The 27,133-nt window shown below is 41.6% G+C and overlaps 2 protein-coding genes and 1 long non-coding RNA gene across 3 annotated transcripts in view; 1 reads left to right on the plus strand and 2 right to left on the minus strand.

The window, feature by feature from the left end:
- Nucleotides 1–900: 900 nt before the first annotated feature.
- On the plus strand, nt 901–8,478 carry TFAM (transcription factor A, mitochondrial). Its single transcript, XM_071438583.1, has 6 exons — nt 901–1,221; nt 2,356–2,426; nt 4,159–4,308; nt 5,665–5,760; nt 6,513–6,569; nt 7,559–8,478. The coding sequence occupies exons 1-6, from the start codon at nt 939–941 to the stop codon at nt 7,775–7,777; spliced, it is 876 nt and encodes a 291-aa protein (XP_071294684.1). The 5' UTR covers nt 901–938; the 3' UTR covers nt 7,778–8,478.
- LOC139595448 (uncharacterized) lies at nt 8,032–15,612 on the minus strand. The gene is made up of 3 exons (XR_011681033.1): nt 15,118–15,612; nt 13,020–13,152; nt 8,032–12,650 (listed from the first exon to the last, which is right to left on the minus strand). It is a non-coding gene; the product is annotated as an uncharacterized lncRNA (long non-coding RNA).
- Nucleotides 15,613–16,482: 870 nt separating this feature from the next.
- REEP3 (receptor accessory protein 3) overlaps nt 16,483–27,133 on the minus strand; it is a 37,541-nt gene continuing 26,890 nt past the window's right edge. The window contains exons 6-8 of the mRNA XM_071438582.1: nt 23,694–23,841; nt 21,149–21,300; nt 16,483–20,411 (exon numbers count right to left, since the gene is read on the minus strand). Coding sequence (XP_071294683.1) covers nt 20,355–20,411; nt 21,149–21,300; nt 23,694–23,841 — 357 coding nt within the window. The 3' untranslated portion in view covers nt 16,483–20,354. The remainder of the gene's footprint in view (nt 20,412–21,148; nt 21,301–23,693; nt 23,842–27,133) is intronic.

The following is a 27,133-nucleotide window of genomic DNA, read 5'->3' on the forward strand; positions in this document are numbered from 1 at the left end:
TTTATCAGTTTGTTAGGGATGGTTTGAAAACATTTCTACTTTACCTGGTAGTTTCTGCTTTGTGCCAGGCATTAGTGACTTGCCACCACAGTAGGAAACCAGCAGGAGCACTGAAAACCAACCAACACCATGTGTAGGACATATTAACCATATGTAAATATTAAAAAATGAACCTGTCTTATGATCATGCTGGTTTAGAGGTGTGAAACTAAGTCTTTGATTCTTATGCTATCCTAGCAGTTCAGCCTTTCTACTTTTGAAATTATCAGAATGAAATGATAAATACATGATTTAAAACTTCAGTCATGCTATGAAGTGGCTGGCTTCAATCTGTGGAGGGAAACACTTCCACTCCTTGGTTAATGCTTTTGATACAAATTCTATTTCCAGGGCTGGAAAGTTTACTTTATTCTGTGCTGTTTACTACGATAGGGAAAAGAAGGGGAAAAAAAAAAAAGAAAAAAAGAAAAACTGGTCGGAGCAGAGGCTCCTGCTGTTTCAGCCATAGCGAAGGAACCAGCGAAGCCGTGAGGTTTGTTTTGGGCACAGCTCATTAACAGAACGAGGTACTCGGTGCCCTGTTGGTCTCTGATCTCCATTACCGTTCTGCTGTGCCTGCTCTTGTGGGCGCCCACAGCAAACCCGCCCGCGGTGCGGAACCTTCGGGGCCGCGGGGTCACCTCATGTCGATGTCACCTTGTGCCGCTGTCACCTCGTGGAGGGGTGACCTTGTGCCGGTGTCACCCAGTGCCGCTGTCACCTCGTGGAGGGGTGACCTTGTGCCGGTGTCACCCAGTGCCGCTGTCACCTCGTGGAGGGGTGACCTTGTGCCGGTGTCACCCAGCGCCGGTGTCACCGTGTGGGAGCCGCCCCGGCCCCGCCCCTCAGGCCGCTGTCCCAGGGTGCCGCGCGCTGGCGCGCATGCGCGGCGGGCCGGCATGGCGGCGGCAGCGGCCTTGCTGGGCCGGGCCGCGGGCCTGGGCCTAGGCCTGGTCACGGCCGCGGGCGGGCGGCGGCTCCTCCGCTGCGGGACGGGAGCGGGGCTGCGAGAGCGGGGCACCGGGACCCTCCTCGATGCTGCCGTTCTGTGCCGGGCCGGTGGCGCGGCGGAGCGCTGCCTGTCTCGGGGGACCAGCTCGAATCAGCGCCCGAAGCGGCCCCTCACCGCCTATTTTCGTTTCGTGATGGATAACCGGTCGGCCTTCAGGGAAAAGAACCCAGGTACGAGCTGGAGGGGAGGCGGGCCCGCGCTTGGCGCTGGTGGGAGCCGGGGCTCCACCACCGCCGCCCCCGGAGCGGGGCCGTGGGGGCTCCGCTACTGGGGCTCCGCTACTGCTGCCCCCCGGAGCGGGTGAGCCGGAGCAGCCCGAGCAGCAATGCCTGTGTAAAACCGAGCTCTGGGAATGAGCTAAAGTGATCTCAGACACCCCGCCCGTCTATTTATCCGTGCCACTCCCCAGGTGAACCCAGCACGGTCATGCTCGTTGCCTGCACGTGCTTCATAAGTCAAAATAATGAACATAGTATGTAACTTTAAAAATGTTTGGTGAAATACCTCGCTTTGGTAATATATGGTAACAATGATTTATGATTCTCAATTATTTTTGGACTCTGTATTTGAAGTACATTTTTTGCTGATATTATGAGCCCTGTGTGTGATTTTATTCTGAGGTTTAGTAATTGAAAAATTGCAGGTACTGGATTGCATCACTGTATATGGGCGAAAAAGTAATTATATTTAGGGGAAAATGGTTTTCTGTGAATATGTTTGATTTACTATCAAAAACTTCACTTACAGGCAATGCAGTGACTCTTGCCAGAGAGCTGCAGAATAGAAAGATAAGCTGGTTTTGAAATACTGTTGAAGGTTAAAATGTTTCAAGAACTATGGTCATATTGGGCAAATCCTGAGGAAAATTTAAGTAGGGAAAACTATTTGATACCCTGTTTAGCTCACCAGTTCAAGAGTTCCACAGTCTCATTTAGAACTGGAAATTTTACTTTTGATTTCTTCCCTGCTCTCCCCTCCAAATTCAGACCATCCTGCATTGTGCAGAAAAGTATCCAGCTGAAAAGGCAAAAAATGTGAAATTGTTGTAGAGTAACAGTAGCTGCCTTGAAATGATGCTTCAGTTTATTACTGCATGTTGTGTTCCAGGTGAGCAGTGGCTCTTCCCCATCCCCCAAATATTGCAGTGCCCTTTAACTGCCACCATGACTTAGTTTTATGAAAGATAAAAATGCATTTGTACAGGAAGATGATACCTGTGACAGCTTTCCTTGGGAAAAGTTAAAGGAGCTTACAAAAGATACAATGTTGATCTTGATTTCTGGGCTTTCTCTTTTAACCTACAGAGGCCAGCAACACGGAACTGATTAAAAAATTGGCAGGTGCGTGGAAGGAGTTACCAGCATCACAGAAACAGGTAAGGCTCTATCCTCTCCCTGAGAACTTTGAACTCTCCAGGTGGTGGGGTTTCATTTGGTTTGGTGTCTTGTGGTTTTTTAATTTAGTCTGGTGGGGTTTTTTGGTCGGTTGGTTTGTTTCTAAAGGGCTTGAAAAAGCACATGTGTACAAAGGTTTAGACATCAAAACAGTTGGGAGAATTGGGAGATTGGAGTAACTCAGGGGAGGTGTGGTGGGGTGACCCTGGCTGAATGCCAGGTGCCCACCAAAGCCACTCTCAGCTGCTCTCCTCAGCTGGGCAGGGGGGAGAAAATACAGCAAAATGTTTGTGGGTCTTAATGAAGTAGGGAGAGGTCCCTCACCAGCTACTGTCAGGGCAGGACAAACTTCACTTGGGGAAGTCAGTTTATTACCAATCAAATCAAGTAGGATAATGAGAAATAAAAACTCATATTCTAAAACACCTTTCCCCGTACTCTCCCCTCTTCCCAGGCTCCACATCACTCCCAATTTCTCTGCTTCCTCCTGACAGCAGTGCAGGAGCACAGGGAATGGGGCTGAGGTCAGTCCATCATGTGTTGGGCTGACCTCAGCTGCTCCTTCCTGCCCAGGGGGAGAACTTGGGCTCCCTTCCTCAGGGAACAGCCTCCATGAACTGCTCACAGTGTGAGTCTTTCCCCTGGGCTGCAGTTCTTCAGGAACTGCTCCAGCAGGTGTCCTTCAGGAACAGGCTTCACACGGGGTCACAGCCCCTTTGGGCATCCCCTGCTCCAGCGGGGTCTCCTCCATGGGCTGCACCCCAGGCTGCAGGGGAACCTCAGCCCTGGTGCCTGGAGCATCTCCTGCCTCTCCTTCCCTGACCTTAGGACCAGCAGAAATGTTTTTCTGACGTGGTCTGCCTCCTTTCTGTGGCTGAAGTTGTGCAGTTTTCTTTTTCACCTTGCTAACTCTGTTACCCTGAGGTGCCACCACTGTCCCTGATGGCCAATAGCAGGTGCCACTTGGAGCTGGCTGGCCTTGGCTCCATCAGGCTTCTCACAGGAGCCATCCCTGTACCCCCTGGCCACCAGAATCTGGCCATGCAAACACAATACAGGAAGATACTTTCCTACTTGTACATGACCTTGCCTTTAATAGTTTTACTCTGTTGCCAGAGAAATGACACAGCTCTGGCTCCATGGGGCTGTGGGGCTGCAAACCGATTCTTTCTCCTTTTTGAATGGCAATATTGCTGACATGTACAATGCAGGTTTTGTAAAGTTGTTCTGCTCTCATGTAGAACGCAGGTGAAACCTCAGTTATTTCTGATGAAAGGACCAACTTCATTTGCTTCATGTAAATTTCTTTAAGAGTCATCAAATTAAGTCATAAGTAGTGAAGTTTTTGTGAGTGGCAGTTTCAAGGGATAACGTAAAGCAACTCTAGGACTTGCCAATGGATTTAAATGCCATTTATAGCAAAGTAATGATTTTTCTTCCTTGACTGCAGTTAGCAGTCAGGAACTAAATTCCATTTCCTAAAGGAAATATTTAGTAGACCTGAGGTGTTCTCACATCCCTTTTGTGTACCTTTCCCTCCTGAGATGTAGAACAGGGAATCAAACAGATAAAAATATGATGTTCTGGTGTAAGATTTTCAGCCTGTAATTTTTCTACTCATAGGTTAGGAGTGTTACCTTTGTCTAATGATCAAATGCTTCTGACTGAAAGCATCTAGCTGAAGTTTAAGGCTGGTGGTGGTTTGTGCTGCAGGTTTATGAGGAAGCAAGAAAGACAGACTGGAAAAGATACGGGGAGCAGCTGGCTGCTTACAAAGCACAACTGACTCCAGCCCAGGCTGCAGCTCTGAAAGAGGAAAGGAGAAAACAACTGGCAAGGAGAAGATCAATCAGGGCAAAAAGAGTAAGTATTTTAAAGTTCAGGTTTCTTTTCTCTCAAGGAACCCAAGTATGTTTGTCTAGTATACAAAGCAGAGTTGAAGCATGTTTTAGAAATACAAAAACAACTCAGAATAGAAAGAAACACACAACATACACAAACGCCCCAAAATGCCATGAACTAAAATAATTACTGGTGTTGGCAGCTAGTTCAGTGGCTTTGCTATGCTTGAAGAGCACAGAACTAGCAGGGATCTTTGTGCCTAGAGGTAGCTTCTCTATGCTTTTTTTCTCCCTATTTCTAGAGCTGCCAGAGAAAGGATAGGCACTAAAAGACATTTGGACCAGCAACACTTTCTTCAGGTGGGAAGACATCCAGAAATGGCTTTTCTCAAAGACCTTGTATCTGTTACCTCATTAGGCCCTACAAGGTAGCAGCTGTTTGAAGTAGCCTTTTTTCCTTGCTTTTTTGGGCTCTGCCACTGTGTAGCTGCTGCTGTGACATCTGTTTGTGTCCTTTACTAGCATATTCATAGGCACCATCTTCCCTATTCCTTTTTGGGTGGTTTATGTATAAATCCTTAGAGGCAGAACCATCTTTAACAGTACAATATTATGGTTTCTCTGGAAAGGTCAAAGGGGTTATGTATTGCTCATTTATTTCTGTGAATTAAACTGTGACATTGCCCTAACTGGCAAAAGCAAAACAAGTTTGGTTTAAAAGACCCCTTCTTAAAAGGAGTTTGGAATCTCAATGATTCTGCTGATGCTTTCTAGAGGATGGCACCACAAGGAATTCAGTTGGCATATCTAATACCTAAGCAAATGTTAACTTACAGCACCTAGGCTCCAGTGGGAATGTCAGGACTGGAGAAAACAGAAGTGTAATTACATCTATAACTTGCTGTGCTTTCATTCTCTAGCCATCATCCCTGTAGGCCAAAGCATTCTGATAGCAGAAACACAGTTCTCTTCCACCTTGCCACCTCCCACAGATAAGTGTGTGCCCTCTTCTCTGCACACAGGCAGTATTTCACTCCAGAAACTGAAGCCTTACTGAAGAATAATAGAAAATCTGTCATCATGACTTCCTTACAGAGTTGAATTTAGTAGCACTCTGGTTTCTGGAACACGTAGCTGAAGTAAGAATCAATGCTTTTTCAACACCTTGTGAAAACTCAAGTTGTTACCTTTTTGTAGTTTAACATTAGTTTGAAAAGCACTAAGAGCATCTTGACATACAGTCCAGTTTACAGAATAAAACACCAAAGAAAGAATTTGTGTTTGATTTTTGCATAAAATATAAAGATAAATACTGAGTTTAGTTTTGGAACAAATGCATGCTTGGTAGATGGAATAACTTCTCTTGTTGTTTTTAAAGGAATTGAATCTGCTTGGAAAACCTAAAAGAGCTCGTAGCGGCTTTAACATCTTCCTGTCAGAAAATTTTCAAGAAAGTGAGGGAAATTCACCTGTGGTAAGCCAGGAAAGATTCTTTTTCTAAAATATATCCATTGTATTCAGAAAAATCTAGTTTAGATTCTGTCATTTTCAGAGATACTGTTCAGTAGTTCACTTTCTGGATGCTGCATTGCTTAGGTTATTTTTTTAAGCTGTGGCCATCTGGCTGTACTGCTAGCATGGCCTGTATAAAAAAGTGATGTGTGGGTATACAGACTTTAAACATCTGTGCTATTTTTTGCACTTCAATGTTACAGACTTTTATCTGTTCCTTTTGTAAGGAGAGAATTATCTTCCCTTTGTTTTGATGTAGAAATAGAGTTGTTCAAAGAGCTGTGGTGGTGTGCTCCTGCTCTGGCAGTTTATTGTACCTCCTGTAGTTCAGCTGGTGTTATGGAAATACAAGAGTTCCTCAGCAAACTCACAAGTTCTGCACTGAACTGTGCTTTGGGGTGGTTTAAGTTACACTGCTGGATTCTAGCACTGGAGGTGCTGCAGACCCACCCTGTGTGCCTCACGTGCTCTTCACCCTACACATTTTGCCAGTAAGTCAGGATGGTGGACAGAGTTTGTTGCTCAGTTTTCCATGTACAAGGCAGGTTTCTCCATTCAGCTGAGGCCTGCATCTGAATGTGGCTCAGATGATGCCCAGAAGCTTGATTTGAGCTCTAGTTGCTTGACTTTCACTCATGCAGTATTCATCTGTAGGTCTCTGAAGTCAGTCTACTCCTAAAATAAATCATGGATTGTATGTTCTGTATCCCCTAGGCAAAGCTGAAGAAACTGTTTGATACGTGGCAAAAAATGTCTGCATCCCAAAAGCAGGTATGTCAGAGGATTTGAATGAGGCTCTGATCTCATCAGAATTAAAAACTTGAGTCAAAATTGATATATTCATACAAAATCTTGAACTCAGTCACTCAAATTATGATACTGAGAAGAATACTCCGAGATCTTTATGCATCTTGAAAAAGATTGTCATTACTTTTATTCCAGTAGTGACTGTTTAATTCATAGTTTTGTTGAAATGTGAGTCAGTAGGATAGGATGGAAGTTGGGTATGCCTTAAAGTGGATGCTAAGTAACATCTAGAAAAGAAGGTGGAATAATATGCAACAATTTGATTTTTTTATAATCATCCATAATATCTTTGAACACCAGCATAAGAATTTGCTGCTCATGAAAAGACTTCTTACAAGGGAAAGTAACAGAAATCCACAAGTGATATGCAGGGTAATTTATTAACTTTGGTTGTCTGGGGGATCATTTTCTGCCAGTTTTCTGAGTGTATTGAACTATGAACCTGTAGATGAGCAAATCAAAAGTGGAGGGGTGCTGTACTGAAATCTAAACTAAACCTTGACATTTTCAGGCATTTTGTACCCTGCTGTCCTTCCTCCTGAATGCCCTTCTTCCAGGTGGCTTTCAGTGTGTACTTAGGACATAGCCTCGGTTCTTTTCTTACTGTAGAAAAATAATTTGAAATAATTCCACAGCAGTATCTATTCCTGTGCCTCACTTAGTCTAGCTGTCTCAAACTAGTGCTCAAATAAAAAACTCTTAACTGTTAGTAGCAGAACTTAATAAATCTCCTCTTTGGGAAGGGCCAGCTGCTGACATAACTGCAATTTAGTGCTAAAGCTTGGTATTTTTCTGCAAGTTTGAGTTTTTTGTTATTTTTTTCAATTAGCTGGGGTAGAAAGCAAATGCCTGAGCTGTTCATTGCACAGATGTTGTTCTAAGTCACCTTTGTGTGTGGCAGTTTTCCAGAAAAAGCCCCTTGTGTAACTTGTTGGTACCTTCTTTTCTTTCAGCCATACTTGCAGCTTGCTCAGGATGATAAGGTTCGGTATGAGAATGAAATGAAATCATGGGAAGCAAAAATGATTGAGCTGGGACGTGAAGACCTGGTGCGTTCCAAAAGGCAAAGGTTAAAAAAGAAACCTGCTGAAGCTGCAAAGCAAACTCCAACAGCCAAAGCCAAAGCTTCCTCAAGTGGGAAAAAGGCAAAATTAAAAAAATCTGAAGAATAGAAAATCCCCTTTGGCTGTCTTATTTCTGTCCTGCTGTGTTAATGCTGCAGTCAGCATTAGCACTGAAATGGGGAAGGCCCATGAAGGGCCCTTTGGAAAGGTGATCAGGTAAGAGAGGAGTTCCTGTCTCTCAGAACTGACTGAAATAATCACTGCAGGTGTAGCCTGAACTGTAGAATAGCAATTAATTAATCAAGCTGTGAATTCTGATACCCACTGACATCAGCAGTGCTCTCCAGTAACAGTTGATAATATCCAGCTTTTATAAGGTATTTTTAATGAAAAATAAAAAATACTTTTTCTTTATGAAAGAAAGGATATTCTGTAATGTTACCATCTGAATTCTGTAAATAAGAGCTGCAATCTGAGTTAACACTGCTGTGTTGTATTCCCTCCATGTTATTGTAGTGAGATGTTCTACATTTCATCAGGCACAAGAAACATAAAATGCTAGCTTTTATTTTATGCATCAGTCTTTTTGTACCTGTTAATCTGTGTATGCCACTTCTGTTGCATTTAAAAAACATGCGAGTTTTGTATGGACGTACCTTTATTGATTTTGATTTGTATTTGATTTTGTGGTTTTGTTTGGATACATACATTTTTGTCTTGTCACATGTAGGATGACCTAGAAGGAAAAGAAGTATGTGAACTGCTTGGACTTTGAGTTTTGGTGTAATAAATACAGGTATTTTGAAGAAGTGGTTGGCTTCTTTCTTGGCATTTCTCTTTCTTAGTTCAAGTCCCATTGGTATTTTGAGGAATCTCTTTTTAGAATGCACGCCAACTTCTTCAGTATTTGGTGGATCCCATTTGTTCTCAGTGACCCATAAAGTAATGATGGAATTCCAGAAAGGCTTGGCTGGGAAGGAACCCTCAGGATCACATGGTTCCCACATCCCTCCCAAAGGAAGTGATGCCACTCACTAAATCAGGTGGCTCAGGGCCCCATCCAACCTGGCCTTGGACACTGTCACCTAAAAAGGGACATTTTCTTCAAACCCTTTGTGTTTGATCAGTCTGTCAATGCCCTGGGCTTGACTGCAGAAATAAATTGGAAGCAGTTATAGACAAGCTCTGAGTGCCAGTGCAAGCCAGCTGGAGATAATCATTCAGTGCACATAGAATCACAGAATATCCTGAGTTGAAGGACCCAGCAGGATCACCAAGTCCAACTCGTGGCCCTCTAGAGGACACCCCAGGACAGACCCCCTGTGCCTGACTTGTCCAAACACTTGGTGAATACTGACAGGCTTGGTACTGTGACCACTGCCCTGGGAGCTTGTGCAGTGCCTGACCAGCCTTTGGGGTAAGAACCTTCTGGAACCTGACCTAATCCTGCCTGACACAGCTCAGGCCAGTCCCCTGGGGCCTGTTACTGGTCATGAGAGTGAAGAGATCAGTACCTGCCCCTCCAGTGCCCCTCAATGAGGTCTCCCCTTCAATCTCCAGTTTTCCAGGCTGAACAAACCAAGTGACTCAGATGTGCTGATGCTCAGGCCTCAGCCAGAGCTGACTTACAAAATGAAACCTGGGCATTATGTGACTGACACCAGCAGTATTACTTACCTAAAAACAGATGACTGAGACACTTCTGCCAGCTGTTTCACACCAAACTGGCTGCTTTAGAAACTTTCACCTAACCTTGTGTAGTCATCTGCAAGAAATGTATCATTCCAAGAAATTTGCACAACTGACATGAATAGGATTGCTTGTAGGATATTTTATCTGGCCAAGTCCTGGTCCCTGCTGGATGAGAAGTGTGCCATCAGACCCAGGTGCTTCTGCTGAGCTTTTTGTCCTGGGACCTTCAGTGTGTGAGCAGTCCCTGGTGCCATTCTGACTCTGGGAGACTGAAGGCTTAGGATGGTACCTAGAGCTGAAAAGGAAAGTGCTGATAGCAGGGTGGACCTGGTAAATCGATGGGTGCAATTGAAGTTGTAGACAGCAAGAGCTTTCTCAGCGAGCTCTGTTTTTGCCAGATGTTTTCAAGGTTGTGGCCAGACTCTGTAAGAGAGAACAGCTTTGTTAGGGCAGAGGAGTTTGTGCTGCTCTTTGAGTGTGGTGCAAAGAAGGGTGTGCTCATGGAAGGGGAGGATTGGTGGAATCTTTTTGTCCTGACACAGCTGATTTGAGAGCAGGGACGTTTCCAGCTTGGCTCTGCCCGGGGGTGGTGCGGAGCAGGGCTCGGTGCGTGTCCTTCCTTTGCGGCTCGACAGCGCCACCGTGCTTTTGTCCTCCGTTGAGGAAGGGAGTTATGCCAAGGCGGTGGATTAAGGGGTTAAAGTACCCTAGAGATGTGGAGAAGTTTGAGAGGGGGGTTTGTTTTGTGAGGATGAGTGTTTGGGCTATTTTTGAGATTTCCAGGGCTAAAGCGATGCCTCGGGCTGTCACAACCAGGGCCGTGATTTTAATGGAGAGCGGGATGGTTGTTGGAGGGGTTTTTGTAGGGATGATAAATGAAGTGATGAGGAATCCTGCTAGGATGCTTCCTAGTGCAGCTGATGGGTGGTTCTGATGGGTGCTGACAGTGCCCAGACAAAGCCAAGCGCTTCCTGGCCCAGCCCTGCTCCAGTGGGGGCAGTTCAGGAGAGAGTTCCTGGAGACAGAATGTGATCTGCAGGAAAGGAAGAGGAATTGTTTCATTGTGGCTTTGCACTTTATAGGCTGCAGAAGAAAAGGCAATTCCAGCATGGTCTCTTCCTTTGAGAACCCTTTCTGTGCTCAACACATAACACAAACCCACTGAACTCCATCCAACACCCTGGAGATACGTGCTTTCCCTCAGGCACTCTAACTCTCGCAGCAGCTCATGTCCAGCCACTACTCCCAAAGAAAAAGTTCCAGGGCAAAAAGCCATTTCTGGCCTTCACAGCCCCTTGGCAGTCTGTAAACCAGACAAATCACACTAGTGATCCATACTGCTCAAAAATACATACAGCATCTTCACATTCTCAAGGTGGCAGAGTCCATCATTGGAGTGTAGCAATTCCATCTGCAGTTCAGACAGAGTGGTGTGCCAGGAAAGAATATATTTGCTGACCTTCCCTCTAACCCTGTAAAACCCATTTTCCAGTGCAATCACTTTCACACAGCTTCAACATGGTCCACAGTCCAAGCAGCTATATCTCACAAAGAAAAAGTGTCAGGACAGAAGACATTCCTAAGGCAGCCATTTCTTCCAGCACCATTTAAATTACACACAGCATATTTGGAATACTCACTTTCCTTCTAACTTACATGAAGTGGCTGATTTTGAACTCTCATGGCTGGGCTGCAAATGCAGAGCAGCTGCCCTGTCAAACTGGACAAGTAAAAGCCAAGTTGGGCTGCACCTTCCCCTTGCCACATGTAAATCTCACAAACTCCCTGCTTCCCTTCTCTGCTGCATCTACCACTGTGTTCTCTGTATCTTGAATCCTAGAGGTGAGTGCAATTGTTTCCACAGAGGGCTGGAAGAGGAACAGGGAGCAGCACAAGCAGCTCCTGTTGAACTTGCTCCTTCTGACTGCTCACATGAGCTGGGCAAGCAAGGGTGTGGCAGCCCCGCTCCTCCTGCAGCCTGGAACACTGTGCTCACAAGCACAGTGCTTGAGTGGCTTCATTCACTGCCTTTTTATCACACTTCCATTCCCCAGAGGTGAATATTTGTCAACTATTCCCCCCTGCTGCAGCTTTTATATGAGCCATAAAATAAGGAATGGAATATTTTGAACTGAACATTTATTTTCTCTGGCACTCTTAACAGAGATATACATCCCACAACCTAACTTCCATTACTTCAAAGGATCTCAGTATTTTTAGTATTTGGGGAAGTAATTCTACTTCATCAGAAACACAACACCATAGAGGAAAATAGATAATGCACAACTTCTTTATGATGCCCTCAGGCTTTGTATTCTCTGACTACAGGAAGAGAGGTGGGTTTTTTAGTGTAGTCTTTAACAGAACTTCTTTCAAGAGCACATCTATCTAAAAAACTAAACCAGAAGAGCTTTGTTCAATCTGTGCTGTATATGCCAGACATTCCTTGTATTCATGTGCAGGAAACCTACAACACTAATTCTTTTATTTCTTTTGCAGCTTTAACTACTCATCAGGAACATAAGAGGTGTGTAACTTTTACTTTTAAAAGAACATTCTCTAAGAACACAGCCCAGACAAAGCTGGCACTTAAATCCTTACATACTGAAGGAGTTTATCATCATTATTATGATAGTGCCAGTGTAGGAATTCAAAACAGGAGCACCCAGCACCAGGAACAGGCACAAGGAACCTCAAAAGCAAGCAGATACGCAGCAGAACATGCTGAAAAGGTAATTCCAAGTGCTCCCACTTATTTCCCTTTGCATGCATCTCATGGAAAGAAACTCTAAAATCCCTCCAGGATGACTTCCAGAATTTCTGGAGTGCTGAAGCCCTGCCTTGGCAAGAGGCAGTGCTACTGGCAGATGCTCCAGCTCACAGCCCCTGGCAGGCCTTCCTTCCCTTCCCTTCCCCAAGCAGGTTTGTAACCAAGTTTTCTTGGGCAGCTGGCACACAGCTGGCCACCACAGCTGTAACAGCATTCAGAAACACAAGCTTGTCTTTTGGGTAATCCTGACTTTCTGCTTCATTTAACACCCCTTCATCCAGCACAATGTAATTTGAATTTTGTTTGGTTCACAAACCCATAAAGAAAAATGTCATCCTCATTTTCGCCACTCACTCCAACTATGACAAGAAAAAGTAACTTAATTACTGCATCTTTTTTCTTACCATTATAATGCATGTGAACCACTTAGAAAGAAAGGAGGAGGAAGAAGAAGAAGACTCCTGGCATTTCCTTGAGACAGTGTTCTCATTTAACAAGACCCTTTGCTTGCAAATGCAGCTGGAAAACAAAACACCAGGACAGGAGTAACCCACTCCTGAAGATGCTTAGGTAAAGTGGCCTCCCCTACCCCCTCAAAAAAAAGCACAACATTTTTTATTTGAACAATACAGTTAGGCAATGTGTGGAATGCTGTGCTCCAATAGAGATAGCCATGGCAAAAGCAGTTTTTTTCACCTCCCACTAATACTCCCTGGCCTCTGTGCTGCTCAGCACACTGACACTAACCAGTTTCAGTGCTGCTCCCCTCCCAGTGAAATGCTCATACAGGTCATTGACATGAGCAGTGTCTGAGTAGGGTGGCCCAGAGGCAGGCAAGAAAGAGGTGTTTTCCATGTAGAATACTTAAAAACCTTTTAACAATCTTACCTGAGATATACACTGGTTTCCTGCCCAGTTTATCTGACAAAGGGCCAAATGTGATATTTCCAATGAGCATTCCAGCAAAAAACAGGGATGATGTGAGGCTTAATCTGTAGACTTCTTATTCAGTTAGGTACCACTATTAAAAAAAAACCCTTATTAAAAGTATGCCTTTCCCCCAATAATAAAAACTATCAAAATTATTCTCTTATCATTTCCCACTTCTTGTTTTATATCCCATTAAAGTTTTATTCAAAGTTTGATAGGTAAGCCAACAGTAGTTATCTTCTTTCCTCCATAACAGATTCTAACATGTTTCCTCCTGGAAATTTCCTTGTAATAAATTAAAATTGTTCCATGTGGTAAGCAACATTAGCTGCACCCCAATTCCCAAGCTTTGGTAAGGCAGCTTATCTTGGGCTATTAAAACAAGGACTTGTGAAAAGCAGAGCTATTTTACCACTAAACCAGCAGAGTTATTTCAATGAGCAGGTATTAAAATTTCTTCACTAAGAAGTACAATGCACATTCACTACTGCAGTACTTAGAGAGTTAATGCTGTGCTTTCTGAACAATAAGTGATCCCTGGTGCCTTTCCTCACCAGACCCATGTTGAGCTCTTGAAGAGAACCAGAAAGGGATTACAGCAAAATGTCTTGGTTCATAGAAATGCTCAGAACTCCTTATGGGCTACTCATTGTACTCAGTGCTATTTCAGTATCTTATTGTGCACATGCATTTCTTATAAAAGTTACAAATAAATTATAGGTTTCTTTATAAATTATATTTTTTACCTCATCTAAAATCTAAAGGGAGGCAGCAAAACCAACAAAATCATCAAAGAGAAGAAAATTAACTAAGAGTGGATTAAAAATACTATTTCCCAACAGGGCAAGGCACACAGACAGCTTGTACAGTGATTAGTTCCTGAAGCAGAACATAAGAACCACTCTGGAGTTTTTTGAGAACACTCCCTGCAAAAGCACAACAGAACTGAGAATATTAAAGTTCCATTAAGTTGAATCTCCATCAACAAAATAAAGGAAATAAACTCTACAGAAGCAGCCCTTGCAGGGCAGAACAAGAGAAAAGATTGCTTTTACAAACTGGTACTTTAGCTGCTCAGTGGCTGCATGTTTCTATTTTAGCAAGTCTGATATAGTGACATGTGAAGAATATAACTTTTAAAAGAATGCAGCTACCTACTTTATTTGCACAAAGGGAGCTTGTTAAATATTCTTCAAAATTAACTGTAGCTTGCCAACAAAAATGCTGCCAAGGAGAGAAGGGGCTGCCAAGAGAGGAGGTTGGTCCAGGCAGGACACTGGGGGATTCAGCCACATCTCTCCAGCAAACTGGCACTCAAAGGGGAGCTGCAAGAGATAGCCCAGAGAGAAGCAGAACAGCCTGGCAGGTGCTCCATCGTGGTTTGAACAAGGGAGCAGCTTTCCTTCTTTCATGGCCTCGATTTAAGAGAAGCATTGGTTCACATCAAGATTTAATCTAGACTAGTTAACTGCAGGCCTCCACCAAAGGTTTATTTTGCTCAGTAGCCTTCTCCAAAGGCCAGGAGATTGCCCTGCCAATTGACTGATCAATTTGAACTACTAGAAATGCTCTTTTCACCCAGGGGCTTGGAAAGTGACACCTAAAAGCTCCACATCCTGTGAACAGCACAAGAAACTCCCTTCAAGTTAGCAAGAATCGAGACATGAACCATCATTAATTAAACCTGCCAAAAAGGGGTTTGACAAAAGCACAGTGAGTGGCTGTTGGTCCAGTTCCTTCAAGACCAGCACACATGGTTATGCCTGCATTTTTCTTAGCATTACATTTGTTTACTATCACACTAACTTTATACAGGGTTTTAGATTTGCTTTGGGGCTTAAAAAAAAAAATCTTTCTGCTCAGCCATAGAAAGAGATTCTATTGTTTAAGGCAGTAAGGTAGGATGACTTTCCCTCAGTTTTCTTAGTTCATTTCTACTAAAATTAGTAGAAAGATTAGCTGGGGTGGTGAAGCTCTCTGAGGAAGCAGAGAGTGCCACACAATATAGTGAGTGTTGTACACAGGAAAAACTAGTGAGGGTCAAAGTGCTGCTTACCTTGCAACTGTTAGAGCCTGGAAAAAATGAACGTTCTAAATAATTTCTTAGCTTCCCCATCCACGTAGCCACTGTACATTAGCAGACAGCAGTGAAATCCTACATTTGGAATTCCTTGTAGTCTCTGCTCCAGCTGCTTTCATAATTCCTTTCCTAATGCAAACAGAGCAATCTGTTGCTGAACTTTGGCAAAGGCAGGCAGACGTAAGACAGGCTCCCATTCTGTTCCTGAATGCAACTACAGAAAGGACGAAAATCATTTTGGAAGTCTATTGATTTTACAATATGTATTAGATTTCCCCTCATATTCCACCATTTTTTTCCCATACTAGTGGGGGAAACGCACAATGCCTCAGAACTTAAAACCCAAAACCAAAAAACCAAACAACAACAAAACTCCCCAAAAGACCTGTCACCATTGCTGCTGCTGAATATTTAACATTTTAACCCAAGATATATGTACCAGCACTAGTTTTGAATAATCAGATTATTCCCTGAGAGGGTCTTACCAGCATCACATTAAAAAGCAGGAAGGCAGCTTGTAGCCCACATTCAGGGGTGCTTCCACTACCTGCCAAATGTCAGCTGAAGAAATAAAGGAAAAAAAGTCAGCATTGCTTTCTGGCATCCACCATTTCTTGGCAGGGTGCTTGTACTGCATGAACTTGTCTGACATCAGTCACTGGAAGGTTCCTTAAGAGTCAGTCTGTGCTTCTGGGATGGATTTTCATAATGCTTAAAAACTATTTATTGCTACTGTCTTTTAAATCTTTCTCTTCAATTAGCCATATCAAGAAATTCTTTTATTTGAGGAAGTAAGCCAGGAAGCCTTGCAAACAAGACCCAGAGAAATGTGGTTACTGAGGATTTTGCTTGGGTTTTGGTAGGGGTGTTAACAGATGACTCAAAAGGAGGTTTGAAAAAGGAAAGGGCCAAATTCATCTATGCATCTCCTCCTCAGAGGATTACCAGAAGAACTCTGCCTAGGGAATGCAAAACAACATCAGTTTGATGTCCAGCAGTTCCCCAGCAAGTTACACTCTTTTGGGACACTGAACATCCCAATTTTCATTTACTCTGAACAATACATCTAATCAAACCAGGCATGTTCAAATTGCCTTTAACTCAGAAACACAGAAACCTTTAGCAGGGTACATTTCATTTCAGCCTAAATTAGCTTCAGACTTCATAGCAGAACCTCAAGGGCAGTTTAGTCATACTTTGAAGAGTTGTTCAAGTCTCTCCAAAGTTCAGCTTGTTTTCAGGTTGTTTTTGGTGCTTGAACCATTACAATAAGTAACAGAATACAGATTACACAGTGACTAGTTTGTTAATAGTAATTCAGGTAATAAAATATCCACTGCATCTTGCTCAAAGCAGCATTTATTAAAGACAGCATCAAGATAAGTCAATGCATAATGAAGTTCCCATCCTACAAATATGTAAACAAGTTGACAGCAAGTTATTACAATATAAAAATTAAAGCTTACATTGCATTTTTTAAAGCTACTATCTTCAGTCCAAATGTATATTCTCTGGTTTGTAGCATTTAAAAATACAAGTTCTTGAAAAATGTTAAAGTATTGCCTTTGCACATACATTTTTGTAGAAAAAGTACTTAAAAATACCAACTTCCCATTAATAAAAGCAACACCAAAAATAAAACACATTTTTGTCATGAACAGCACATTGAATGTGTCCAGCATTTTCTTCACCATTCTCTTTTACCAAGTTATTTTCTATTTTAAAATTCATTGCAGTTTGCAAAATGTTTGTTGGATGTTATTCAGTTACTTATACACACCAAAGGAATTAGCAATTACATTGCTAATATTGGCAATTACATTACAATCAAAGTCCAGCCTAAGCTCACTTGCAGCTGAGGCCACCAATTTAATCCTCATCTCAGACTGGGTATTTTAACAAGCACAGTAGACTCTTACTAAGAAAGCTGAGTCAGTTCAGATATATTTTGGAAAGGCTTGAAACCTTGATATGATTTAAACAGAAATATATATTCTCTTTTAAAGCATTTTTAAACCCCAAGTCTTTGCTTTACTACAGTCAAATTAGCAGTTCTGTTGGTGGCAGTCAGTTCTCAGGAAACACTTTGTTCAGAAGATTAGATAATTTGACATCAACTACATTTTACATTCCAAATCCAAAAAGAGTGCTACACATCGATTTTTAACATTTTTTTCAAGAGGTTTCCTGGCAAGAGCTAGACAGGTGACTTCTGCAGTTGCTAAGGCAAAAAAAGTTTGAAAATTCCCTGTAAGCAAAGTTAAAAGACTGTAGTGTTTCCAAACCAAAGTAAACTAAATACACCAAGGAGAGAGAACTATGTATCACTGGGATGAGAGCTGATCATGCCACTGTGCCCTGACAAACATCAGGCTTGTCATTGTGCCCTAACAATCAACAGTAAGAAGAAAAAATGAAGATAATCCAGTGAACCAGTTTGAGGATGAATTCAAAATCAGGCTGGCAAGAAAATATTTTTACAGTTAGCTGAATTAGACTGAAGAAAACAGCTAGGAAAATATTGAAGGTTTGATCATGTAAGACAGTTACCTAAAAGAAGTACATTTATATGCAAACAGTCATGAATATGAATAATACTGCCAGCTTTCCTAATTCCATGCAAGTTCCAGGAAGAGGAGGATTTATTCAGCCTTTATCACTACTGAGTTAGTAAGTTAAGTCTGCCAGAAGTTACAGCCTCAGGTACATAGAGACACATAGAGCAACTTCCTGACAGAAGTGTGGTAGAGCCTGAAACACTTCAATGATCTCTAGCCCTAGAAATGTGTTAAAAACATAAAAACAGCCTCCAAAACAGGATCTACATGAACCTGTAACAGGAACTCTAATTCTGAAAAAAATGGCTTACTCTACTCCTTTGTGCAGGATTATGATTTGTACAAAGATGATAATTTTTTTTTGCCATGCTTGCTGGTAAAACAAGCATGATTAGTTACAGCAAAATGTGTCAGTAAGTGCTCAACTCTACAAGAAGAGTCAGAGATTCCATGCCAGGCCCAGGTTAGTCTACTATTCAGAGAGGGGTGAGATGCCAATACAAGAGCTTAGTGTTCCTTAGAGTCTAATACACAGACAAACCTCAGGAGAACAGAGGAGCAGCACAAACATTCCTGGGGCAGAAGTCCCACACCCTGGGGGAGGTTGCTTTTGTGATCACTCCTTGCCCACAGCTCCTTAGAAAAGCTGGATAACAAGGGACAGGTTTGGTTAGGGAATGGGATTTTTTGCACTGTACTCATCTGGGAGGGAGCAGCCTTCCTGTCTACTGCTATCAAACTGTGTTTCTGAGTGAAGTATTACAGGTTTCAGCCTTTTCATCACACGTGGCTTGCTGGGACTTCTCCCTAAAGCACTGAGTTCCTCAGAGATGCTGAAGTGCTGTTTCATTTGAGCACAGCTTTGCACAGGGCTTGCAGACACTTCCCACAGCCAGGGAGGAACAACACCAACACAGACCAGCTGCATTTGTACCCACAGAATTCAAAGCCTGGCTGAAGCGTGCAGAGAAGTGCTTTGAATGCTGCAGACCAGCAGTGAATTGCTACGGCTGTAACAGAAAAAAACCTGCCCAAACCTCAGGAATATATTTCAAATCTCTGCTGGAGACTTGCAGATGACTGTCAATACCTGGGGAAAGGTTTAAGGATTGAAGCCAGAGATCCCAGGATAAGAGGAATCCCTGCCATTTTCTCTTTGAGGGAAGTAAACAAGGTCTGTCCCAAAGATACATAATAAAATACTATCTGCAAAAAGTGGGTGGCTTCTCCCTGAATCCACAGTAGAAATATAGTCACACAGTAAACTAGAGTCAGCCTAATTCTCAGATCTGCAGAAAATAGTACCAAAGGTGACCTAAAAAAGTAATTTTGACAAGTCATTGCATATTGAAAGACATTTCAAAATTAATCTCTGTGCAGATATGCCATGGGACTCTAGGTTATGAAATGACTGACTAAATCAACTAGACTTTTAGAAGAAGCTATCTATATGCAAATATTTTAGTAATAACTTCAGCAATAAAAGAAAGTACTACACAGGCCATTTTAGAATCCACATACGGTATGAAATATACACTCATACATGTTCTGAAGTACATCTATATAAATATATTTGTTCTTAAAGCAATGTAGACCAAACTAAACCAGGGCCTGACTAAGCTATCATACATACCTTGATGGCAGCATGACTTGAACACACAGCTCATGGGCTGATCAGATCCCTGAGGCATATCACTGGAATTGCTACAAGTTTTACTTACCACAATTTTAACCAAAAACTGATTTAAATCAGGTTACATCTCTTTAGATGGAGGAAGACAGACACAAACAAAACAATCCAACAAACAAAAAAACCCCAAAACCCCCAAAAAACCCACAAAACCCACACACAGAGACAAAACCCACACAGCCCTATTATACATAGAAAGGCACCTGATAATATTGTTAGTAGCAAATATCTACAGCATCCTAAGTGTACTTAAGGAATCAAGATAAATTTTTAAAAGATCATAAAATACAAGAATTGCTGGCATTCAAAATGTAACTGTAACATATCTAGCAAGTCACTAAAATGACATGTGCAGTTGTAATCATTAAGTGTGTGCAAAACTACAGAGTTTTGCATAAAGTGCTATATGTACCCCCAGTTTGCTAAGCTTGGCAATATGATGCAAGATGATGATGTTAAGGATGTTTCTTACCTCCCTTACCTTTCCTTGTTCTTTCCCACCATCATCCACTGTCCTTTAAACTGTACATTTAAAAATTACACAAAGGCCTTTTCAGGAATTGTAGTTCAGAAAAATATTTCAAGTATATCTATCTTTCAATGTAAACTTGGGGACAGTATGATTCAATTCTCACAAGCTCTAGATACTTACATCTTCTGCTAATTTAACTGGAGTTGCAATTATTTCAATCTGTATAATACCTCTGTCCAAAGAGCATTGCCTATTCCTCATTTAACTCCAATTTAAGGAGTGCTGAAATTCATGCTGTAACTTGTCCAGATTTAAATCTAAACAATTCTAGAAAAACAGAGTAATACTTTATCTGATCACTTGGGTTCACAACAACAAGTCCTACCATATCTGTTCATACAGACTCATTTTAGGAATTATACACAGATCTTTAACACTTGAATTCAAGTTATTATAGTACAGCAGTTTCTCTTGCAGGCATTGTGCAGTACACTTAAAAGTATACAGCAGGTCTCTTCTTTACTCTGTATTTCAGTGATCCATATCGTATCTGAGGGGGAAAATAAAATTATAACAAAGGGTTGAGTCACACCAAGCAGAAATATTATTCACCCACTAATCTTATTTTGCAAATGTCTTTCAATGTGCTTTGGACCCCCCAGTTTCACTAAGATAATCTGCCTATGACTAAATAACAAAGTTTCAACAGCATTGGGCAAGAAAAATAAGTATCATCTGTTTTCCTGCAATGACCCAAAAGCTTCTATGAGACTCCACAGAGATTTTTCCTGAAGTATCTTTAGATTTTGTGATGCATGCACATATAAAGTGCATTGAATGCTAACTAGGAATCTTCTCTTTGTAGATCACAGAGAGTCAGGCCGTGTGTCTATGGGAACTAAAAAATTCTGAATATTCTTTATCTATTGAACAGGAGATGTTTAAGTGTGCACAACACGCAAATGATAATATTGCTATCCATAACCCCTCCAAGGTGAGCAGCTCCTGAAACTGGGCTCAGTGGTGTCAGAATTAGCATTGCAAGCACAGAGTCTGTTTCATCTCCCCTCCCTTTCTCCTTGCTTAGTTCATTTCACTCACATATTTCCCCTACAAAAGCCCCAAACCTAGATATTGTTACACATACTTCCTTCCCCATTTAGCATTCCAGAACCCAGTTATTGCTGACACCTTCTCCGGGATTAAAAATAAAAATCAATGTCTGCACTATGAAAAATGCCAATACAGGCTGAAGAAACAAACTCAATTAACCAGAATTACACTTGCCTCTTTACGGCCTTTAATCGTTTTCACAGATTTCATACTCTGAGTTCTTCGAAGGCCTCTCTGAGCAAACATTTCATCCTCTGAATGTGTCCCCTCCATCTCTTCATCTGTTTTATCATCTCCAGGATTTTTTTCCAGTGGAGTTTTGTAACCTTTAAAAAAATTATTAAAAAAAAATAGCTGTAACTTTTTGATTTCTAAGAAAGCTGTGATTTTCATCTTTACGACATGTGATTTATCCTTTTTAATGATGTGCTCATTTCAAAACAGAAACATTGACTCTGCCACGAGTTTGGTACTTCTAATTCTGCCACTTCATTCCACAGGTATGAAGTGCAGTGATTCTGCAGTTGCCAAAACAGAAACCACAAGTCTGTTGACATCTTCTGCTTTACGCTGAACTGCAAAAACCTTAGTGGTCATCTCAAGAAGTACTCAAGATTTTTGGAGACAACCACATGAGAGGGAGGTTACACTTATATAAACCTTTAAAGGTCCCTTCTAACACAAACCATTCCATGACTCTCATTCATAGGGTCCTTCTTCATGCTCTCATCCTCCTGCATTTTTAACACCAAAAGCTCCTTCCAGATCAGTAACACGCCCAAGTACTGGTAAGGGTTCTTAACATCCTGCAAAACCAGGACCAAGATTATTACCTGAGTCTCTCACTAGAGGGCAGAAACTGCTTAAAAACACATCCTGAAAAGCTCCTTGGGGTCCACCAGTCCCGAGTACCCATCACAGACCTATCACAAAGCTCCCAAATCCACTCCGGCTCCTTCCTCCACAAAACTCGCTTTTTATCCCAGAATCTACAGGCTGTAACACTCAGGAACACCTTTTAGACTCCAAACCAAACTTTATTAATGACCTGTGTACATTTCATCTTAAGCCAATGTTTTATTTAGGCTTAGCTATTTTTTCTCAATGTTTTTTCCCTAGAAATTAGAATCACATAATCTATTCCACAGCTACTTAAGGCAGACATTCTGTCATTCTCTTCTGCCATTTTAGAGGCAATACATCTCTGCTTCCAGTACAGTTTAAATTCATCCTTTTCAACACAAAATATTTCAATCACATCTGTTTCTGTTTCAGGCTAGCAGTGTTTGCAGTGACACCAATACTTCTTATCTGTCTTTGTAACATGTGATGCATCAGCATCCCATCAGAGCATTGCCTTTCTCACTGCCAACTCAGCACCATCCTATGATCCATGTTCTACAATTTGCAGACCAGCTCAGACCACAAAAAATAAGATCCTGCTAAGCACAGCAGAATATTGCTACACAGTGTTCCTGAATCTATGGGTACTTTTGATCTTTTTTAGGTTCATAATGCTGCAGAAAATTTTAAAAAAAACCATGAGAGGTGTATGTTAGATATCAGACCAGGAGCAGAAACAATTAATGAAATTCAACTAGCTGTAAGAAAGCTTTTTAACATTTGAGATTGAATCTCACAATCAGTGATCATTTATACAATATAAACTCAAGCACTTAAAAATTAAATTCAGAGCATTTTCAAGCTATTTCAGCTAGTAGATAATGCTCTCTTACTGAGGAACAGACCCTGTACAACAGCTGCAGTGACATCATCTCTAGTGCAGCTCTTGATGAATTCTTGGCTGTCTCTGCAGCCAGCAGCTCCAGTTCACACTGCCCTGCACAGGATACCTTCTGGAAACAATGTGCAATTCAGCCTAGGTCCCTTCAGCTGGCCATCTATTCCTTACAAACATCACAGGCTACCACACTACCCATGGAAGCCCTTGGACCCCACAAACACTACTCCTCCCCAAAACTGAGGGATCAGAAGGAATGACAGGCTTAGATGAAAAGAAATAGCCCAGACCTATTTCTTTTGTGGGAAATATCAGCTCCTTGACATCATAGCCTTGCCATTTAAAAAGGTGCAGTTATCAGACTTCCAGCAAAAGCTTCCTTCAAGCATCACAAGCTCAAGAGCAAAGTGATGATGACAATAACAGTACATGTAATATAATAATGAAATAATAGTATCTCTGAACAAAACCATATATTGGTGACCACACATCATCTTTTAAGTGCTGATTGGCATCAGTCCATTATGAAAACTTGATGCCTTTATTATTGCTGTCACCATAAACAATTTTACATTTTGATCTATTACTACAAGCCTGGTGAATTAATTTCTATTAATTTTCTCTTCTATTTACTGAGCTTCCATACGTTTTCATATTTAACTTCTTGTACATTTGTCACAGAAACTCCACTTAATCACATAACATTTGACTTCCAATTAAGTTTTACTTTGGTAATAAATTCTTGTTGCCAATTGGCAAAGACAGGAGTAATGAATACAGTATGGTTACACTGAGAGTGGCTGTGAGAAGCAAGTAATTCAGGAAGGATTTCTTAACTGTCATCATTTACTTTGCTTGAGTGTACTAGAATTCTTTGAGGTCTTTTCCATTGAGAGATGGGGTGAACGTATTTCTGCTCTTCCACTTTTGCTTTGGGTGAATTGTTCTTTTAGGTAGGGAAGAAAAAAAGATACATACCTGAAGATTCACTTGTAGAGGCTCTGGTTTTCTTTTTAGCTTCTGGCAATGTCTGATAAGCTCTCTGTCCAACAGGCTCATCTCCTTGTATAGTAGTCAAATCATGCATACTGAAACTTCTCAGTTTCTCAGTTATTGCACCTTGGCTCTGAAATACAACAACAATATCTTTGGAAACCAGGCAGAGGTTTAACTTTGCTGCTCAGCTTGGGTTAAGATGTTTAAGCCCATGCTTCCTTGCTGCACAACAAAACCCATTGAACAGACACATGCAGTTGCTTCACATTTGTAAAGGTATTGCTTTTACCCACATTGCTCCCAGATGACAAAGATACACAAGCTGGCAGCTTAATTTCAAATGCTGCATTTCACTCCTTTCATCTGAGCAAATAAAGACCGAGGGTAAGTGTTTAAAAGAAACACACACCAGAAATGTTCACTTCAAACATGGCAGTTCAAGGTAGCATGACAGTAACACTTGCACTTTAAAGAGTATGGTTGAAGATAGTTTTCTGCCATTTTATATTTTATCCTCCACAAATCTGAATAAGGTTAAGGAGAAGAGTGTTAAAAATACACTCTGTAACATTAACTCAAATAACTGAGAAACTGGCAGCACTATAAAAGCAGCTCCAGTTGACAGAAACTTGAAACCACAAACCAAAGAGGTCCTGGGCTCCAGGCTAGCAGGTCCTCTTTACTAATATAGCTTTACTGACATAATACCAACCCAAAACCTAATGCTACACAGGAGAATAGTTCATCACATATGAACATCAAGTATTCCTTCTCCAGTTGTCTTCCCTTTATTTCCATATGGAACATATGGAAGTTTCCCTGTTGGGAAGAAAGCTCATCCAGCAGCTCTTTCATCTTACATCAGATGATGTTATTATTAAAGCATTAAAGATTAATTTATTGCATAAGCAACTAAAAGAATAAGACCACAAGAACAAGTACTCAAAGTCATGTTAAAATAACACTTAATTCTTCCATCTCTGGCATAAGGTAAAAAATAACCATTTCAGAAAAGGTTGACAAGCCTGTGCATGAATTCCACTTCAAGCAAGTGTTAAAGACTTTGCTGTAAAGTCAAATTCTTCATTTGACCAGCCTGTTAGCTAGCAGGAACAGAAACCTGGGTACAATTGCATATACCTTCCTCTGCAACAGCACCAGTAGAAGGCAATTCTGGCACTGCTGGCCACAGCCATTTGTTCTCACTCTCATGACAACAACTGTTTTTGCAATTGGTACACCAGCACACTGAATTAGTCCATGTTAAAAATAGCCATGTAAAGTGAAGAGATAGTTGAATTAAAGCTCTCCAAGTTTGTGTGGGTACCAAAGGGCAGGGGGAAAAGTGGCTGAAACCTAATATTAATTTTCTGATGACTAGTTATTAGTACAGCATATAAAATTAAGACAGTGGACAGTATTCTACTCAAGCACAACAAACCTATTATAATTCTTACCCCACCATTCATTGTCACCAATCAACAAGGAAAAGGTTTCTTGTGAGAGAAGTAGAAGCCTTAACTTTTCCATCTCTTCCTACATACTTGTAGGATGACTCAGTTCTCACAAACTAAGTACAGCTTGCCTTGGAGTTAAAATGCACTACAAACACTGCACACTGTCTGTATTAAAGATTGTAAAAATCCCAAAGTCAAATTTATTCCCCAAAATGGCTCATTTGAGGCAGGTCTCCTAAAGTCTCTCCTAAGTCAGGAAAAATCCTGCCCTTCCACTACTCCACTTCTTGCACTGAAAAGCATTTCAAGTAAACTACATCAGGAACCAGCTATGCCTGAGACCTTTATCAGCTCCTAGGACATGGAGATGAGAACTGCTTCTTTTGACAAGTAACAGCTTACAGTAAATATATCACTCTGCTATAACATACAGGAGTATTCATCAGACTGTGTCCAATGCTTAAAGAGCTTGAACAGGACTCAAGTCTCAGTCACTGAACACTGGACTATTTTACTGAATATGTAAAATGGACCTAGCTGGTTCTCAGCAGAATCCATATATATTCAGCACAATTCCACTCACCAAGAGTGAACAGAGTCTACTTAAAATAGTGACAGAGGCTGGTTTTGGCCAGCAGCAGAAGTATAGAAAGACACACTTGTTTAACAGCTGCCCAGCAAGTTCATTCATCATGTGATATACTACAAAAAGACATTTGGAAATTGTATAGAATAATGCAATTAAGATTATAACAAGCAACATACCAAGAATTCACATTACAAGCTTACATTTCTTATTCCACTGTAGATAGAGGACTAGATCCAAGCTAGGAACATTCAGCCCTATTTTCCAGTGCAGCTTTTGGATACAGAATTTTGTTTTTCAAAGGAGGAAAAAAAGTCAAGTATGTGCCATAAAATAACATTGTGCCCCTAACCAAACTGCACGGTTGAGCTGGAGCTCCTGTGGAGCACTGCCTCATTCAGGGAGGACTGCAGGGATTTATACAATGGGCCCTTCATTCCAAAACGACTTGCCAAGATGGAAAGTTTTACTCAAGTTACACACAGAAAACATTGAGAAGTTTGAAAGGATATATACACAAATAAAGATGCAGCACACATGCCTGGGAGTCACAGTAGGAATGGGAGCTGCACAAGCACTGCTGTGCTGGGCAGTCCCCATCACACATGACTCCAATCCTATGCAGCTACTCCCTACAGGGCCCCCAGTCCCTATCCCACCCCTGGGAACATCCAGTCTAGCCAAATCAAGATTGATTTCTACTTCAACTCCACTGCATGGACTGAAGGACAAATTTCAAGGTGTTCTGTGGGAGTGTGCAAAGCACTGTGCTCACACTGCATTTAAGATTTAAGAAGATTCTTCCACCCCCATGCCCAAAAGCAGCAGTTAATTGCTTTTTGCTGAAACAAAGCATTCTGTGTAGATCTGGATCACTATCAGCTCAGGATGAAAGTCTGGCTGAAAAATATTAAATTCCTTCCTACTGCAGGAAATGTGAGATTAAATACCCTTTACAGCAGGAAATGTGAGAGCAACATTCCCATTTAGAATAATAATGCTTTAAGAGCTTTAATATTTTGTTTGAGAGGTCAAAGAGTTACAGCTTGAAAGCAACATGTTTGCCCTAAAAGCAGAGTAATTAAGTTATAGGTGGAGCTGAAGAGGATCTCCTGCTTCCACTCCCATGCCATGGATGTGGCAGCAGCCATCACCTCTCCCAGACAGACACACCCCAAGATGCTGCTCAGGAGAAGGTGGCAGAGCAGTTAGCACTGGTGGCCCATTACAGCAACAGTCCCTGTCACTAAGGAAGGAACACAGCAGGCTGCACTCAGCCCAGAGGCTGGTAACTAAATGACAGCCCAAAAGATAGAGACACATATATGTACAATTACAGTGCCAGGGATAGAGAAAATACATAACTTCAGCACTAAAAT

This window comes from Agelaius tricolor, unplaced genomic scaffold (assembly GCF_023055355.1).
Source record: "Agelaius tricolor isolate 1412-34295 unplaced genomic scaffold, bAgeTri1.0.p SCAF_13, whole genome shotgun sequence".
In the NCBI taxonomy this organism is placed as follows: Eukaryota; Metazoa; Chordata; class Aves; order Passeriformes; family Icteridae; genus Agelaius; species Agelaius tricolor.